The following is a 19,471-nucleotide window of genomic DNA, read 5'->3' on the forward strand; positions in this document are numbered from 1 at the left end:
ATTTTGTTCCATATTTCTTTTTCATTTTGCAATTTCCCACCGCTACTAGCCATTTTAAATACAATATGATCCCTTCAGTACCATTCCATTCTATCAAAATAATAATGATAATGATCCTTATGGTATAATAATAAATGTTTTTTTTTGTGTATATAATTATATGCCTTTTTTTAGTTTTTATTTTCAAATTGTTTCTCTATTCAATGTATTAACTTAATTTTATGTATATTTTTATATAAATAAATACGCGCAGCATATATATATGTACTTCTAAGCTAATACAAATATTATTTCAATTACAAGTTTTCATTTGTTTATTACTTTAGTGGTATTAAATTTAAATTTTTTGTATTTTTTGTATCTTTTTTTTTCTGTTTCTTTTGTTTCTTTCTGTATTTCTATAAATATTTGGTGATTTGCAGTAACACGTTTAACTTTGAAAATTCTCATTTATATGCATTGTTATTATCATTAATATTAAAATTAATTTGTTTTTACTCATTTTTCCATGGTGTGTCGCTATATGCTGCCGTTATTGTTCTCTAACTCTGGTGTAACATAGTTTTCGGTTGTCGAAGAATCAATTCACTTATTTTCTTTTAAATTATTGTATTCACTTTTGCACTTATTGCGCGCGTTTTATTCTTCATAATTCTTCATAATTTTAGTTTTTTTCATTTTTCATTTAATTATTATTTTTGCTATTTTCATTCACACACTTCTAGGATTTAATCTACATCAAAAGCAGTTAAGCTTTTGCAATATTGTTTCCCACTTTCTTGCTTTATTTTATCTTGGTTTTATGGTTTTTTTTTGCTTACATTTGGTTATCTTGTAATCATTAATTCAATAAATACATCGCGTATATGTAGGTTTTTTGTCAACTAATTAAATACAATTTATGAAGCGGATTATTGTTTTAAAGCTTGTTCGAAAACTACAATAATTGTTTTTGTTTGAATTATGTAGAATTTATTAATTTGAAATATATATATAGGCTTGAAGTACTACCAAACATTAGTATTCATTGGAATTACGGAGGTTATAGATACTAAATTATACGGGTAAGGGCAGTGAGTTCTATTGTTTAGAAAGTATACTATGGAGAAGAAAACAAACTATAGAAGATACAGTGTCAGTAAACCATTCTCACAAAAGTATTCTTGTCTTTGTATTATGTTGGCTTCATTGCGCTCTTTATTTCTTCTAGAAATGTGTACAAAGAGAAATCAGTACATATGGTATTTTTCAAAACGAATTTTTCTTTTTTTCATAATTTATTGCTTTCCAAATGTCAGGCACGCACCTCAACTGAGATACATTTATATCTTTTTCTAAAAATAAATAATTCATATAAAATGTATTCACACTTCATTTGAAAAAATATATGTATATGCCTGTTGAAGCTTAGAATATAAACTAATTGAATAAAAACCATTTATTTCTGTATTTAATATTCACGAAAATTTCAGAGAATAATAAAAAACCATAATAAGAACCATATTTTCTATAATAAATTAAATAACATCTCATCCCTTACAGGGTAATGCGCCTGGTTGCAAGGAATACCAATTCTCCAATGTAAACTATATTATTCCATCTTTTTATTGACAATAGACGTTTATTAAAAACAAATGCATTTTTATATTTTTTATTACCCACAACGGTGTAAAGGCAAAGCTACTTGAAAAATCATCAGGTATTTTAAGGCATTACAAAACGGATTGCAATTATCAAAATAGTCGTCTATCGAATGGATTTTAATCTGCCAATTTATTGTTATTTTTATTTTTGTTCGATCTTTATTTATGCTTTTTCGGTATTCTAGTTTAATCTTTTCACAGATTAATTTTTTTTTAAATTTATTTCAGTCGTTTCGTATGCTCGCTTTTAATTTTTGAAATTTACTTTGAAAAATTCTCGTCTAATTTATTTTTCTTCATGGTTTGAAGAGAAAGATTTTATGGTTTGAATATAATTTAATCCGCAAATAATTTTATTTAATTTTTTCTTTTTTTCTATTTTTTTTTATTTGTTTTTAATCTGAAATATATTAACTGATTATTGAATTTAATTAAGATATCGAAAATATAAATTTCAACTGAACTTCCCTATTTTTACTTGTGTAAGTTTTGCTTTTTCGGCTTTTGTTTAGTTTTTTGTTGCGAATTCTGGCTTTATTTATGTGTATAAGTGGAACTTTGTTCATAACGCAATTAGTATTTTTAAGACGCTCTCTTTGATGTAGCTTAAAGTTTTTTATACCAGTATAGATAGTGCTCACCATCTTCCACCATCAGCTCGTCAACGCCTAGAATAGATATACAGAAAAACAGAAGAATTTAGTAAAGGTTGAATTCTAAAATGAAGTTTTCGGATTAATAGTTTAAAAAAAGTCTCATTTTGTAAATCACACCCGTGGACGCAATGGTAGCAGGCGTGGAAGCGTATTCTTCTATGAGGCAGGCAGGGCAGCTATCAGTAAGAGGTTGCCCAATTCAAATATCTGCAGATATTATGTAGATTTCGGAGAAATTTTTATTATTATTGGCTTTATTGTCACCATATTTGGTGGAAATGTGGGGCCAGATACAATGAGTGGTATGATTTTATGTTTAATCAGGGGGCTCCCCACAAGAGGGTGTAATTTTTTTTATCACTATAATATTATTAAGTGCAAATGCTACCAGACTCGAACCTCAGTGTGTTGCTATTTTTAAGGTTTTGTGTAAACACAAAACCTTATTAAAATCGGTTTACTGTCTGTCTGTCTGTCTGTCCGTCTGTCTGTCTGTCTGTCTGTCTGTCTGTCTGTCTGTCTGTCCGTCACAAGCATTTTTCTCGGAGACGGTTATAGCGATTGACACCAAATTTGGTGGAAAGGTGGGAACTGTGAACGCTCACGCATACAGTGAATTACATCCTTTTACAACGAATTTAAGGGGGGTCCCCATACATGCAAAAGGGCGGTGTAAATTTTTTTTTCATCAAATATAGTCATGTGGGGTATCAAATTAAAGGTCTCGGTTAGTACTTTTCGAAGCTGGTCTTAGTTTTGACATTTGTTGGAAAGGTGGGGAGTGCGGGGGGTTGAAAGTGACCATTCCTTTACGGGGGCCATTCTCAGAAACCACCCAACCGAAAAATCTGAAAAAAATCAAGAGGCTGCCACTATATGGTCCGAAATACCTCCCATGCTGATACCTGCACAAATAAAGTTAATAATAGTATATTACTATAATTTTCAGTAATTCGCTTCAAAACCCCCCTTAAGTTCATGCTAGGACCACGAAATTTCTCAGCAATATAGAGTATAATATAGAGCATAATCTTACCAAGTTTGGTGGAAATCGCACTATTACTAACAAAGTTATAATACGTCAAAATTGTCCCTTCTTTGCAAATTGAAGACTATGAATGTCAATATCATCCGAAAGTGGATATTCTCACGTAATATATGCATATATTACATGCCACGTACTAAGAAATACACAAAACCTTTCGTACCTGAAGCGTCCAGCTTCCGGTTTCCCGACTTGTTTCTTCGATAGTTAGCTAAAATTAGGTTTGAAGTCTGAGTACGAGGATGTGGCAAAGGCCGACGATTAGGGGCGAGCAAACAAAAGTTGACGATGAAGTATTTGCTCTATGGGGACAAAACGAAAACAAGTTCTTGGTGGACTTAATCCGGAGTCTGCAGCCGACCATTGCCTCACTGGAGGCAACTATCAAATCAACTTACGGTGGAACTCGCCCCCTCCCAGAGCAAATGCGCAACACCAACGCCAACTTATGCTATTTCTGCTAGCCCCGTAAGTAAGTGGTAAGTACTAAAATTCCTCCTATTGTTATTGTCGAGCCCTCGGATAATTTCAGCGTGATAGATAGTACCATCTCCAATGCCGTAACAAAAGAAGAAATCGGGAAATTCCAACCACCAAATACTCCTCAAATCTAAAGGGTACTATACCGCAGCAAAGAACCTTTTCATGCAGAACAAGGGAAAGTTCTTCACATAAGCTATCCCCTCAGAAAAAACCATATCACTTATTATTCGTGGTCTCGACCGGAGAGTACCAAGGATCTGAAGGGCCAATGTATCTCCAGTGTCTTTCATCACATCGAAGGCGAAGTAAGAGGGCCGTAGACTGAATCTCTGGTTAGTCTTCTTTGACGCCTTCTTCGAGAAGGTCGATCTTAGTCTAGTAAAAGCGATAAACCACACTTTAATCCGCTTCGAGTGGATTGTTAATAAACAGATTCTGCAGTGCAACAACTGCCAGGGAGTCGGTCATGCGACATCGAACTGTCATCTCCAATTTCGTTGTGTCAAATGCACACACGGACCAGGTGAGTGTTCCAAGACGTTGGACGAAAGTCCTGAGTGCGTAAACTTTAGAGTAAGCGACCATAATGCCAAACTACCGCAAGTGCCCTAACTTTGGCAAAGTGATGGGGAGGAGGAACGCCTAAAAAAGCATCTCCTTTCCGGACTAACACAATCCCGTTCACTAGAACGAACCGTGAACTGACGCAAGTGCCATAACTTCCCGGACTAACCCAATCCCACCCACTAGAGCGTACGTCATTTCAACGCCTTCCTTCACTCCGCAGCGGCAACCCAAGCCACACGATCTCACATGCACCTTCTAACCAAACTATCCCGGATCTCCGAACTTTCGCTAAGCAATCCTGGCAGTTCATGATGATGTTCAGCACGGAAATCAATCTTATGGCATCAAATCATGGATGTTAGGATCATTGAGTTCAACATCAACTCTATAGTAAGTCAAGCTTGAAGGCAAGAGCTCGAAATATTCCTGAGCGAACCGAATTCGTAAATAGTGCTCCTGTGTGAAACCTGCTTTCACTAGATTCAAACCCACCTTTCCAAATTTCAACTTATTCCGCACAGACAGACATCATCCTAGCTAAACCTCAAACCTTGCCGGAGGCACCGCAATACTGGTCTCCGACAAATTCTTTGCTACACAGCTGTTTCTTCCTGCCAATGCCCTTAAATCTCTAGAGGTTACCATCATCTCAATTGAAACCAACTTCGGTTTCATATATGTGGTTTCCCATTAAACAATGAACTTTTCGATCCGAACGCATAGACCAACCTCGCCTAACTGGCAAATCGTGGTGTCTAATTTTAGGTTTGGCTCCAACACCAATAACTACTGTCGCCAACTACACCGTTGGTTGACCACATACGCCGCTGCTCGTAATATCTCCCATTTTAGACCGACAATGTAAGAAACAGTCACTTATATCTCGATCACTTCCTAATAATCAACGTAAATCCCACTTCAAACGCCGCCCCTTACCTTCAAACAATTCCTGGCTTCAGTGACCACGATGCAATCATCCTTAACATCCAACTTTCCGATCGGGCCATACGCCCGCCACCGTTAACAGCTCTGGCTTTCAGAAACGTCAACTGGCACCTCATAAACCAGTCGACCTCCATCAGCTGCAACTTTATCTGAATCAGAGAGTTTCTAACGATAAAATTGATTGTGCAGTTCGTCAATATACTGAGGCAAATCAGATAGTATATGACGAATTCGTACCAACACACTCTCTCAACTCCTGTAACCATATCTCCCTCCTGAACGATATCCTTGCAGATATCCATTACAAGAAAACCTTACGGCGGAGACTTCGTTAAGAACGAGATCCATGATCTGGACACCTCAATTCGCGAAAGGATTTCCATTTTGTATACTAATCATCTGCACCATCACCTGTCCAACATTGAGCTAAATTCAAACCCACACAAGGAGCTTAGGCAATTATCGTCGCACTTGGCAAAACTGTCAGCGGTAAAGACATCCTTCCACGAAACATATCCCCTCCCGAAAAAGCAAACGTCCTAGCTAACCATTTTGTTAAAGCCCACCAATCTACTCTCCACTCCAGCTGAGGTCAATGCATCAATTAACTCCCTTCGATCCTCAGAGTCCTACATCCAAACCGTCAGCCAGGCTGGACTATTCCAATACTCACTCCTCCCAAACAGCCTTACTGGTTCAATCCATAACACATGAAAAATGCATTGTCTCCATCAGCCCCTTCCTATCAACATTATTCAACCATTGCTTGCTGAACCTTTATTTCTCCTTGAGCTGGAAGTGTCTTCAGATCACACTCATTCCAAAGAAAAACAAAAAGCTTCTCATTCCGGATAGCTAGGCCTATCTCTATCCTTTTAACCTCCACTAAAATCTTTGAGTGGACCATCAAGTTAATGATAGATGAGCACAGTGATAGCAACAGTCTATCTCGGATTTCCAGGTCGCCAACGGAATAGGCCATTCGGTTGAAGATGCCCTCCCTACCCTGAAAACGGACATAAGGGAAGATTTTGACTCCTTATGACAATACGGACTCGTTTATTAGCTAAACAACATATTGCACTTCCTTTCGCGCCTCTGTAAATGAATATTTAGCTTTCTTGATGGGTAGCAATCCCAAGCAAAAGGTCAGCAGCAACTATCAACCCCACACAGGTCAGTTCTCTCCGCAATCCTTTTCACACTTTTAACTGTGGATATCTCGAAACCTACTTCCACTTCCAATTCAATCAAGATCCTCTAATTCGCAGATGACCTTATCGTCTTCACCACCACGAGGGACATAGTAGCTGCCGGGGCTCGTCTGAACTCTTGTATAGATGAGCTCTACCGATACCTCACTAAGTATAAGCTGGTCCTCCACCCGCAGAAATGCTAAACAATCGTCCTGATGGGAAAAATAAAGATGACTCTGAAAATAGTTTCCGATATCAAAAACTTGTCCTTAAAAATCCATCAACGACGCCTTCAGATCATTATACCCTATAATCCACTTTAAGAAGTACACCCATCAAAAGTCAAGATTTTCTGCTACAAGCAGTTAATCCGACCCTTAATCACTTACGGATTCATCTTCTGGACCTACACCTATCCTTATCAGATGGAGAGGCGGCGCCTCAAGGAGAGGCAAATCCCCCGCCATTGTACTGGCGTATTTAAGAACGACGACGGTACGAAGTATATATCCAATCAGATCCTTTACGAAGCCTCCAAAACACCACGCACCGACGCCGTCCTGGCCAGATATGCGGTCAAGTTTTTTGAAAGATGCCCGTTGCACCCTAACTCCTTAGTTGCTGAGTGTCTCGTGATTGAAATTAGCAAGGAAAACCTGCCCCACTCGAAATGGTTCCCACAATGTCTCCTTTCCTACAGAAGTGATAACCGTCTTTTCGACTGGGAAGACAGAGCAGTCCTCTACACAGGTCGCCCAATAGGGTCTTCCATTCAAACAAAGTGGCTTACACCGTCCACAACAAATTAGTGCCTGCGGTTTGAACACGGTTGAGGAAGCCATTATACGAACACCAGGTTATTTGAAATCTTTGCGGAGTTGGACATTATATTAGCCAAAGAGATGCACATTCTTCGGTAGAAGACCCAACTACTAGTGGAATAGTGGACTAATCATCCTTCGACCAGCTTGCATCGAGTTAGACAAGTTTAGAGGGCGGTAGGTCGAAATCAACAAGGACAAAAAGAGCACGTCTATAAAGAAGCTTGCAAAACCCTCAAGCTGCCTATCCAGCGGAGCAGAGAGGGTTACTCCCCCAGTAAGAGAGAGGCGCAGACAATTGAATGTGACGGCAATTCCAGCAATCACCAGAGACGAACTACCGGAGATCTGTAGTATGTAGAATAGGCGACAGTAAAATCCCATACCAGGACGGAGTACCGAATAAGGCTTTTAAGTTTGCCGTGGAATCCTGACCTGATATGTTACTGAGTAGCCCGAAGCGTGAATATCTGAGATGCTATATCATCGCTACCAAGCCAACCTTGTCGTGGTAGGGGAGCCTGTAGTAGTTTACTACTACACTAAGGGTGTCCAAAAATATGAATATGGAAACGATGGATATAAACTCTCCAAGTGGTAAGAAGTTACAGACTTCGAATCCACCCGCGACCATGAGCAATCATGTCGCGGCCGAGGCGCGGATTTTGGAGGCCTCACCACGTTCATATTTGCCTATAGAGCAATCTGTAGAAGGCATGCTTTCCGACTCAGTGGAAAGTTTGCATTTAGTGCCTACGGCAAAGTTAGCCAGAAAGGAAAGTACGGAAACTCTCAAATTGGGAGAAACTGGAAATCCGACTACGGCCGGCCCGTCCGCGGTACTACAGCCCAAATCTACCTGCAAGCGGAAGAGAAAGGCCTGGCAGAAGGGAACTTCGGCCACTAAGGAGGGGGGACTACAGGCTGAATCCTGCCTGTCAGAACCTTCTCCGCCATCCTTACTGGGAAGAGCGGAAGAACGGGAAGCTGGTGACGTGGACGCTACTGGTTCAACGCCAGTATGTGGAAATGGATCCAAGCGGTCCGAACACCGTGAACCTGGAAAGGCCCTAAGCCGACGGCAGAAGAGAGCACTGCGAAGGAAGATGAAGCACCTTGGGAATGAGGACATGGACGTGGCTGTACCACTAGGCGCGGTAACGCCCAGAGAAATCGGACGCAAGGTAGCGGAATCTCCGGCGGAAGGTGGGGATAAACTGGAAACCCCGGTAAGATCCACACTGGACGCACCAGACTCTTCAGTCAGCGGTAATGCGCGCAAGAAGCGTAAGACCAACACATCTGCTGTGGCCGACGCTTTATTGTGCTCCGCACCAGGGCTTACATCCACGCGCCTCGCGGGGATTAGGACCGGTGTGCCGGGAGGTGATCAAATCAGCGAGAGAGATCTCAATGAAGCTGGTCCCTCCCACAGGAATACGAACACGAAGGCGGGAAGGAAGAGGACATATGCGCAAGCTGCGGCCTCTGTTCTGACTGCTACCGTGGGAGTTTCCTCCAAGGATGGCAAAATGTCAGAGGGACAATTTACCATCCTCCAGGAATGTCTGTGGAAGAAAATGATGGAGCCTGGAACGAAGCCACGATTTAACGATCAAGGTTTTCGTGATGGGCTTCTACATTTGGAGTGCGCTGACGAGGCTGCCTTAAAGTGGCTCCAGCAGGTAATCCCAACTTTGAGTTCCGGCGGTCGGCCCAAGTTCACTATTGTGAACACTGAGCTACGCAGGACAGAACATGTCGGATGTTGGCTACCGGGCCCTCGAAGGAAGGCAGAGGACATCATCCGCTTGCTGGGTGAACAGAACCCGGACATGGACTTTGGACACTGGAGGGTGAAGTTCATGAATGCCAGGAAGGACCAGTCTACAAACGTGGAGGGCTTCAACTTGGTATTCGAACTGGACCAACAGAGTCTGAATGTGCTCAGGGGAAGTCACCATATGGTGCTCTACTTTTTCCTATATAGACTGAAATTCAGTCATATCAGGAAACTGTAGGGCATCATCTCCATTTTGAGAGCGAAGAACAATGATGGTCTTCGACTCACACAACATAGAGCAAATTGCAGCATCTTCGGTGCGCTCTCCCATAATGGAGACGTGCGCGGAGGATAGTGCATACAGGGGCGGAACCCCCGTATGGGGGCTCGCACTGGGGAAGGGACTACAGAGTGAATCCTACCTGCTAGTAACTTCTCCTACACCTTCCAAGGAACAGGCGGAAGTAAGGGAAGCCAGAGACGTGAACGAAACTGACTTAATGCCAGTTCGAGTGATCGAATCTATGCAACCCGGACACCGCAAACCAAGTAAGGTGCTAAGTAGAAAACAGACGAATGCTCTGCGGGATGAGGTGAGATCTTTCGTGGATGAGAACATGGGAATTGCGGTACTCCCAAGTACGGCTTCTCTCAGAGAAATCAATCACGAGGGGATCGAGTCTCTGGCGGTACGGTGTGGGGGAAACCCCGTCATACGCGGACTGCCGCATACGCTTCTAACTGTTTTCTATAAAACAATAGACTAAGTTTATGTCAAAAAACATAAAGATTGGTCAAATCAACCTGCAGCATGCCAAAGCTCCCTCCTACCTGTTGGCAGCGAGAATGACAAAGCTACAGGATTTCCCCTATATCTTTCTGGTGCAAGAACCGTGGGTTCGATTTAACAGAATCTGTGGTATTGAATCAGTAAAGGGGGCTAGGATCTTCTACGACGAAAGATCCATAAGACCGAGAGCTTGCGTCCTGATGTCAAGACGGTTAGAGGCAACTATGCTGAGACAATATTGTTCCCAGGACTTAGCTACGGTCATCATACAATACCAGATAAATGGCGAGAGGGAAAACATCATAGTTGCCTCCGCTTATTTACCCTATGATTCTTTGTATCCTCCACCGACGCAAGAACTTAGGGATCTGGTGGCGTATGCAGAATCAAGTGGTCTCGAACTCTTAATAGGTTGCGATGCGAATGCTCAACATATTTGTTGGGGCAGCAGCAAATGCAATCCAAGAGGAGAGAAGCTATTTGATTTCATCACTTCAGCTGGTCTTATGACTGCAAACGTGGGGTGCGCCCCTACGTTCGTGGGACCGAGAAGAAGCGAAGTAATTGACCTAACAATCTGTACCCCAAAATTGTTAGAGTTGATTACACACTGGCGAGTGCTAGACGAGGTCTCACTGTCAGATCACCGATATCTAGAATTCAATCTGACTATTGCGGGCGAACAGTCTGCAGTACAAAGACGGAACCCTAGGAAAACGGATTGGGCAAAGTTCAATGAACTTCTTGGCAATAAAGTACAGTTCCCTAGGCGACTAAGGACTCCTTTGGTGCTGGAAGATGAATTGAAAACTCTGAACTACACACTTTTAGAGTGTTATGAAGAGGCTTGTCCTATTTCCCGAGGCCAAAGCGGTAAAACAGTTCCTTGGTGGAATCGAGAACTGCAAAAACTCAGGAAATCAACCAGGCGACTTCTAAATCGTGCTTGCAAAAGTAACAAGAACGAAGACTGGTTAAATTTCAGGAACTCACAACGTGAATATAAGAGGCTCGTGAGGTGCTCGAAACGAGACTCCTTTAGAGCGTACTGTGAGGAACTGGAAGGCGAAAGGGAGACTTCAAGGCTGTGCAGAGTCCTCAAAAGGGATGAGTCGGCCAAGTTGGATTCTCTTAGAAAACCCGACGGTACTTTCACGAACTCCAGACTGGATTCAATACAGACCCTCCTGGAAGTACACCACCCGGGGGAACGGGTGAGAGAAGTGGTAGGGGGAGAGTTGACGGTTCTTGCAACCCCTTCAACACGCAAGTGTTGCAAGAGGAACTGGAACACTGCGAAAGCGGTTGTTACCCTTCAAAAGGTGAGAGCTGCGATACTGTCCTTTGAACATTTCAAAGCACCTGGCATGGATGGCATCTATCCGGCAATGCTAAAGGAGGGTATGGAGCATTTAGAGCGACCTCTAACAAATATTTTTCGAGGATGTCTTGCTCTGGGCTACGTGCCTTCTTCTTGGCAACAGGTTAAAGTAGTTTTCATACCGAAACCTGGGAAAGATGACTATTCTAATCCAAAGAACTTCAGACAGATCAGCTTGACTTCATTCTTGCTGAAAGGTTTGGAGAGACTGGTGGAGCGTCACATTCGTGGAAAGGCACTTAGGTCACACCCACTTAGTGAAAACCAACATGCTTACCAACGTGGAAAGTCCTGTGAGTCTGCTCTTCATTCTTTGGTCACAAAGATAGAGGATGCAACTTTGAATGGTGAGTACGCGATGGGGGTGTTTGTGGACATTGAAGGGGCTTTTGACTGTGCGCCTTTTCAAAAACTTTGTGATGCCGCCAGAGCGCATGGTGTTGATGATGCTTTAATTAAGTGGATCCATGCTATGCTAACGCAAAGATTGCTGTGCGCTGAGGTAGGGGTCGATCGCTACCTGACTACGGAGGCAACGAAGGGCTGCCCCCAAGGAGGTGTGCTTTCGCCGCTTCTGTGGAGTATGCTGATCGACTCACTGCTATGCGAACTGCAAAATTTGCCAATACACGCTCAAGCTTATGCTGATGACGTGGCTGTACTTGCTGTTGATCGGGATCTTGGAACGGTGTGTAGGAATATACAGCGTGCCGTTGATTTGATAGACAGCTGGTGCCTTAGACATGGTTTGTCAGTTAATCCAAATAAAACCACAATGGTTTTATTCACAAAAAGGAGAAAACTGGATGGACTTTGCCTCCCTGAGATGAGGGGTACTACCCTTCAACTCTCCGAAGAAGTGAAATACCTGGGGGTTACTCTAGATAAAAAACTTCTTTGGAATAAACATGTAGAGGTAAAGATGAAACGAGCTCTCACAGCTTATGGGCTGTGCAGACGGACCTTTGCCTCGACATGGGGACTCAGGCCTCATGTGGTAATGTGGATATACGTTGCCATCATTAGGCCGATGTTCGTATATGCATCCGTAGTGTGGTGGGTTAAAGTGAGACAAAAAGGTTTTCACCGTAAACTAGCTACACTGCAAAGAACTGTTTGTCTGGGTATCACTGGTGCCATGAGCACGACATCCGGCGCAGCTCTGAATGCACTACTCAATTTGCAGCCCCTGGATATATTTATTCAAAGCACTGCAATAAGAGCAGCTCATAGGCTAATTCGATTAGATCTATAGGAAAACAACGGATGTGGGGCACAGAGCGTTGGAAGAGTTACTGGGAGGACTGAATCCAGGTCTTACAATGCCTTCCGATTCTCGTGTCCCCATACATCTGTTTGGTAGAAGATATGTAGTTACCCTGAAGCATAGAGAGGACTGGGAAGACCCAGAGGAATGCGTGGCGGGATATACGGAAGTCTTCTACACCGATGGCTCAAAAACAGAAGAGGGTTCTGGAGCCGGAGTCTACCTCTCGAATAAAAACGAGAAGTGGGCTTTTCCTTTGGGACAACATGCAACGGTTTTTCAAGCCGAAGTTTATGCGATCCTAAGGGTGGCAAACTGGGTGACTGACGAGCGGTTGAAGGGCAGGCGCATCGCAATCTGCAGTGACAGTCAAGCTGCACTGAGGGCATTGAGCAGTCCTTTGATCACCTCGAAAATCGTTCAGGAATGCAGAAACCGTTTGAATTCTATGTCTAGATTCAATACGGTGGAACTACTCTGGGTACCTGGTCACTGCGGCATAGAAGGAAATGAAACCTCGGACGCTTTAGCGAAAGAGGGGTCAATCTCCCCTATGCCGGGACCGGAGCCAGCAATTGGGGTATCAGTAGCATTGGCTAAATCTGTTTTCAAAAACTGGGAACAAGTTTCCCATAATGACAGGTGGCAGAGCCTTAATGCTGCTCGACACACCAAACTTTTCCTGCCAGAACCCAACATACGTACCGCAAAGTTTATCCTGTCGAAAAGCAGGAGGACTTGCAGGTGTATTGTGGGCATTCTGACATGCCATAATTCACTAGCTGGGCATATGTTCAGAATAGGAATTACCGAAGGTGATACGTGTCCCTCCTGTAATGAGGAAGCGGAATCCACGGAGCATTTCCTATGTGAATGCCCCGCCTATGGACGCATCAGGCATCAAATCTTTGGTGCCGATGTTCTCCAATTACGACGGGTAGCATCACATCCACTAACGGAAATCCTACGATACGTTAACGAATCCGGAATATTCCGTTAGACGGGGGACGCGAGTACAATGGGCCACCACGGCCTGAGTGCTCAGAAGCTGTAGCTTCTCCCCACCACACACACACACACACACACACACAAGCCAACCACCAAATACGTTGGAGTGATGATTGACGCGAATCTCAGTTATAAGCAACACGTGGAGTGCATCTGCTGCAGGTATGACACTAGAAAGGATGATCGTTAGAACGTGGGAAGGCAGCGGTATGACGTTCTAGGTTGCTTTTAGCCAGGGTGGTAAGCTCGATCTTTCTCTATGCAGACCCAGTTTGGAGGATGGCATTGCAAATCTCAGTTAATGCTCATGAACTGAGTGCAGTTTATCGAAGGACATCCCTAAGGTTGTGTCCTGCCGTTAGGGGGGGGGGGGGAGCGGGGGGTGAGAGTTGGTGGACATATAGGTTCATTCTTGCCATCAAGGAGTGGTTGGGAAGACGGCACGGTGAAATTAATTATAATCTTACCCAGTTTATTATGGGGGCACAGAGGATATCACTAGTACTTGTGTAGATTTAGACAGGATACTTCACCCGATTGTCCAAATTGCGATGGAATACTAGAGAACTCAGAGCATGTATTCTGCCACTTTACACGATCTGTTGCACAAAGGAAGAACCTAGAGGAGCTTTAGGAGAGGTGCTACTATCACCCACTCAAAAAAAAGGCAGACAGTAAACATAGTTTATTAAGGTTTTGTTTTCAACAATCAAAAATAATTCTACGATTTCCCATCAACTGCCTCCATTGATTTAGAAGGGCAGTAAATACGTTCAACCTTCTTTCCACGAGAGGAGGCTTCCAGGGTTCCCCCCGGAAAGTTGTCTCTGCATTTCACATTTGGTTATTCTATTTGAATTAATTGTGTTCATGCATTGTTATCAGCATGATTTTCCATCTTGTTCAAACCAGGTAGCATAGTGGATCTTGAGCGGGGCTTTTTGAAAGAAAATACTTACCAACAGGTGCAATTAACTGATTTCCTGGTGGATTATTAGGATCAGGCAATTCTGGTAATCTGTAGAGCAGCCAATAATTGTACCTGGAACAAGGGAATAAATTCAAAATAAAACTCTTGGGCATCTATATGTTGTCAATGGATCATACCCCCTGGGTTCCTCCTTTTTGCCGGCTAATGTATGAACATAATGTCCATTTGGCCACACTCTTGCTTCGAAGGCAAATCTACAAAAGAGCAATAAAGTTATTAATAAATTTGACAATGAACCAGGTAGAGCAGGCATGCGGATACTCACCTTGGATCGATTTCAGCAGCTTGCGCCATAGCCCTATAGAAACTAGTATTCCTTTGTGAGATTAACGATAGTGATATGGCTTCTGTTACATTTGTTCCCACCCATAGAGTGTATGTGTATGATACGTTTTTCGCATCTGATTCTTCCGCTGACGAAGTAAGTCCGAATGGTACTGCAAGTTTTTGATCTCCGTTTTCTGAAAAAGCAAGATAGACAATAACAACTGAGCACGCTTTCCAAAAATATCTTGTCTTACCTGACTGAATATCACTACTTTCCCGAACAACATGATCACATTGTAATGCTCTCACAGCGCCAAGTCCTTTCCAGCCCAACGCGAGGATTATATCAGCTGTCAAACCAACTCCAACATTAGGATCAGCTCCATCTTGAATAGGCTCCTCAGCCCATCCTCCGTCTGGTCGCTGACGGTCCAAGATCCATTTTGATGCAGCTGATCGATTCCAAGTACCAGCCGGATCTCGTTCAAGGTCCTGGAGTGCTTGCATTGCCAATGCTGTACTGCGAAGGGATCCAAAACTGCCTTTAGGATCTTGAAGACTTGCCAAACCTCGAGCTGGCCTTCGGACGAAGTGTTGCAGGTGACGATGTCTGTGATCGGTAACGATGCATCGGAGAGCTAGGATAACCATTGCAATAGTATCGACGCTCTGGTCAGTCACACCGCTGGCTATATCTAAAAGGCGTCTTATTTGTCGTTTACGGACGTGTGCGGCAGAACTACATGCCGCTAAGGTGGTCAAAGCGAACTCGTTATCTTGAACAGGTTCATGGTGTTGTAAAGTTACAACTAGGTCATGACCATAGAAGCGTTTCGGGTCCTTACAAAGGGATCCCAAGGCCAGGACATATCTAGCTAGTTTGTCTAAGTTCAATGGTTTTGGGAGGGCGTGATGTCGGTCAAGCATGGAAAGGATTTCGATTTCCATTACTTTCACTGAAAGCATATCTTCAAGTTCTTGGATAATTTGTAGGTGATCATCAGCATCGGTAGGGTCACGAGCTCCAGAAAGCTGAAAAGACGGTAACGCTTAAAATGTTAGGATTAAACTGAAGTTTTCGCGAATTACTTCTTTCGCTAATATAACCATGTGCGTGTCATTTCCCCAACCATAATCCGGAGCTCGCTTTTCTTTGAGCCAATCCAGGGCTCGCTGAATACCTTCCAGTTCCCTTTTATCAGGTCCAGCGGAACCCATAATTTCATGTTCGCCTTCATTATCACTTTCAGGCAACAGAATACTTGTCGTAGTCGATTGTGTTGAAACTGTAATGGGGGCACCTGCTCCTGGTGGTTGTGATGAAACCACTACCGCTGATGATGCTGACGTAGGATAGGCTCCATTACCTCCATTGTTCGCTAAAGTAGAGGTTGAATCGCTGGATATCACAGATGTATCGTGGTGTTGTATGGTGTGCGATGGGATATCTGTCGCTTCCGCAGGTAAGTAATGTTTTCTCGATTGTGTGGTCTTTGTGTGAACTGCTGGAACTGTAGCGGGTGAAGCGACCTCTGATGATGTTTGCGAAAGTGTTGAGTGAGTGGAGGTTTCGGCAAGTGCAAAGGATGCAATGAAAAGTACATTGCAGAATACTAGCAGGATGGGGTGATGTTTTGAATTAAGCACAGCCATTTTGTATCTGGAACAGAAAAAAAACGTTTAAGGGTTGAATAAAATTTCAAACTTGAAGATGCAATAAAAATATGAAAATGATGATGATAAGTAGGGAAGGCCCCAGTATGCATTTGGTGTAGAGAAGTTAACGCCTACCTCTATATACGTAACGAAAATATGCCGTACTTCCATTTGAGGCAGCAGGGTCCGTCTGACATGAGATGTGACGATTGAATTATTGAAGTTCTTTTACCATGGTTAGCACGCATCGCTAGCTCCATTATAGATCTTCTAGGGAATGAAGATTACAGTCATAGCCCCGGAGGGATACGATGTTGTTAGAATTTTGAAGTCGCAGTGAAGTCGGGATGTGGTCAGTTGTTTAAGTGTAGGAAGAGGGAAACAAATTTGAAACCCAGTTTGAAGAGTAGACCATACATATGAGTTGTCTAGAAGATGAGTCCAGGTATTGCATTGATTGAAGACGAAAGGTATCGGATACTGCTGTGGGAGTACCGCAAGGTTCCTTGATGAAGTGACTATTTTGGATTGCATTTTGTGAAGCTAGTATACCTTCTTTTAACAGCTTTTAGCAGATATTGATGTACTAGTACAAAGCAATCAATATATGCATAAATGCTAGTCATTGACCTCCAAAATGTACTTCAGTTTTATCCAGGACTTCTCGAGAAGCCTGTATGTCTCCTCCGCTTTTCTGCGCCAGGTAGCTCTAAAGTGACCTACTCGTCGGTCATTACGGGATTTGTGTGCTGCCACTTTTGCCTTCTGATCGACGACTTCGTCGGCCGACATTATTTCAAGCCCCGTAGGTTCGCTTAGAATTTGTTTCCTTGTACTAATTTTGCTTCAATTCATAGAGGGGCTGGACATTGAAAGCGGCTCGGTCTTTTAAGATAACAATCGACAACGACCTTTTTGGAGGTTAGGGCCGAGCTATGCCCATAATTAGGACGTGAATTATGATCTGAAGGTCAAAATATTGCAAGACAATTGATTATGTGGCTAAAAACCGGCATAGTGCGTGACTTAGGGATCTAGCCGTGGAACTGTAAAGGAGAAAAACCAGTCAGCCTATCAAGAAGCATTCAAAAACGCTTTCTGGACTCCGCATTAGCAGTTTTGAGATCAGCAGTATTTTATGGACTGCTCTATGTTAAGGAGGGGGCGGAGTGAAGAGGTAATGTAGCTTCAGTAAACGCTGTATTACTTATTCACCTTTTAAGATTTTTTACTGACCCACCCAAGATCAAATGCAAGAAAGGAGTAGTTATCGAGAATATTGTGCCTTAGTAGGGGACCGGGAGCAGAAGTTCAGTCAGCGGGAATCGCAGTGGAGAGGGCGAGATTGCTGTTCCGACATGTAGCTAAAGCAAAGTGATTCAACCCTAGTTGCCAAGCAGGAAACCAATGTACTGGTGAAACTAGAATATTGAGACCTTGTGGTTGTTTTGCCTCCGATTAAGAGGACCTTGTCAAAGGTAAGAGGCAGGTCGGGTCAACAGGAGGATATTGGGATATCTGAAGTAATTTTAAGCGAACTATATGGAAAAGCATCTGCAAACGTTACAGGAAACTGTGACTCGAATGATCTCGTATCCACGAGGTACTGCATTCAAAGCTTTTATGAAGAAGATACGTAGGAACATCTCAGGAGACCTTTGTACGGATTGAGAATTGCCTTTTGAAGGGATTCTTATGGTGTGAGATGGACGAAGAATAAGTAAGTGATTGCATTTACGTACAGATTGTTGTACTTCCGCAACGAGACCCCGCTGGACTACCAATCAAACACCTTCTCGTCATCAGGGAGCCAGTCTGGAACCATTTGACACATTACTTCGGGCCAGCCGTCACGCTTTTCCGGCTTAGGGGGCCTTGAATCCAGGAATTCATTTCATCAACGGGAGGAGAGTCTAGACTCAGATTCTCCACTTACTCAGGTGGGAACCAATCTAATTGGGACCAAGTCCTTAACGGACGAGCCGAAGCAGGCCTTTTCTGTCAGCACTCCTGATTTCAGGCTCCAATCGGCGCTACCTGCTAAGGCTAAAGTCTCACCCAAGGGTAAGCACCTGTCCACGGACAGCAAACAGCCTTCGCTAAGGTGAAACCGAAGCGGCAGCGGTCCTCGAACGATCCCAACTTTTCGACACAAAAGGTAGCAAAGAGGACTCGGCCGGCAACGGCTAGGCCTTCATTTGTAGTCAAGGTTATCGAAGCCAATGGATGGGACCTGTATGATGATTCTAATTCATTCGGTTACGATACTATTCAGTGCGAATACCTTAGGAGGAAACTCTTCCTAGCTGTTAGGACTGCATCCTCGCAAGGCATTAAGCTTTGCTTTGAGTCGGCAAGTGTATACCGTAAAATGTTACGGGTAAACTTCGCCGACGAAGACACGAACGAGTGGCTCAGGCAGTACTGCTTCTCCCACATCGATGTGTCGGAGGCTGCGCGACTAACCATGAAAAGGGTCTCTGAGCTACCATCGTTAAAAAGTGCTTCCTCTAGCTTCCAAAAGAAGAGCGGAATAGTGCTGGGGTTCTGGAACAACTTGGTGTAGAATAACCTAAACATTTCAATCTGGATGCTGTTAGGCAGCAAAACAGGAGAGAGAACTGACAGGCCGGGAACTTTTCTCACTATCGGTGTTCCCGAACCCGATGTTAAGAAGGTTCCATCTCTCCAATGTTATGGCTCTTGGTAATGGATACCCTGCTGTGGCTCCTGGAGGACAAAAAAGACTTCGCGCAGGCATTTGCCGCTTAAATGCAACTCGGCATGAAATCCACAGTTGGTGCCTCCGCAATGGGCTCACGGTGAACGCTAGGAAGACTGGACAAGTAATGTTCACTAGGAACGTCAGGTAGGGCAGCTATACGCTACCTATTTTTGGAGGGGGCGGAAATCCAGCTGGCACAAACAGTCAAATATTTAGGAGTACATTTCGATTTCAAGTTAACGTGGAA

General features: G+C 43.3%; 1 protein-coding gene across 3 annotated transcripts in view; it reads right to left on the reverse strand.

Annotated features, from left to right (window-relative positions):
* Positions 1-311: 311 nt before the first annotated feature.
* The window catches only part of LOC119655513 (uncharacterized protein CG3556), a 306,377-nt gene continuing 287,217 nt past the window's right edge, over positions 312-19,471 (reverse strand). For all 3 annotated transcript variants that reach the window (XM_038061422.1, XM_038061421.1, XM_038061420.1), the window contains 6 exons: positions 15,933-16,503; positions 15,098-15,875; positions 14,842-15,037; positions 14,693-14,770; positions 14,545-14,627; positions 312-2,311 (listed from right to left, as the gene is read on the reverse strand). In XM_038061422.1, the coding sequence (XP_037917350.1) occupies positions 2,250-2,311; positions 14,545-14,627; positions 14,693-14,770; positions 14,842-15,037; positions 15,098-15,875; positions 15,933-16,496 (1,761 nt within the window). In that variant the 5' untranslated portion in view covers positions 16,497-16,503 and the 3' untranslated portion in view covers positions 312-2,249. The remainder of the gene's footprint in view (positions 2,312-14,544; positions 14,628-14,692; positions 14,771-14,841; positions 15,038-15,097; positions 15,876-15,932; positions 16,504-19,471) is intronic.

The sequence above is a fragment of the Hermetia illucens genome, chromosome 4 (assembly GCF_905115235.1).
Source record: "Hermetia illucens chromosome 4, iHerIll2.2.curated.20191125, whole genome shotgun sequence".
NCBI classification, from domain to species: domain Eukaryota; kingdom Metazoa; phylum Arthropoda; class Insecta; order Diptera; family Stratiomyidae; genus Hermetia; species Hermetia illucens.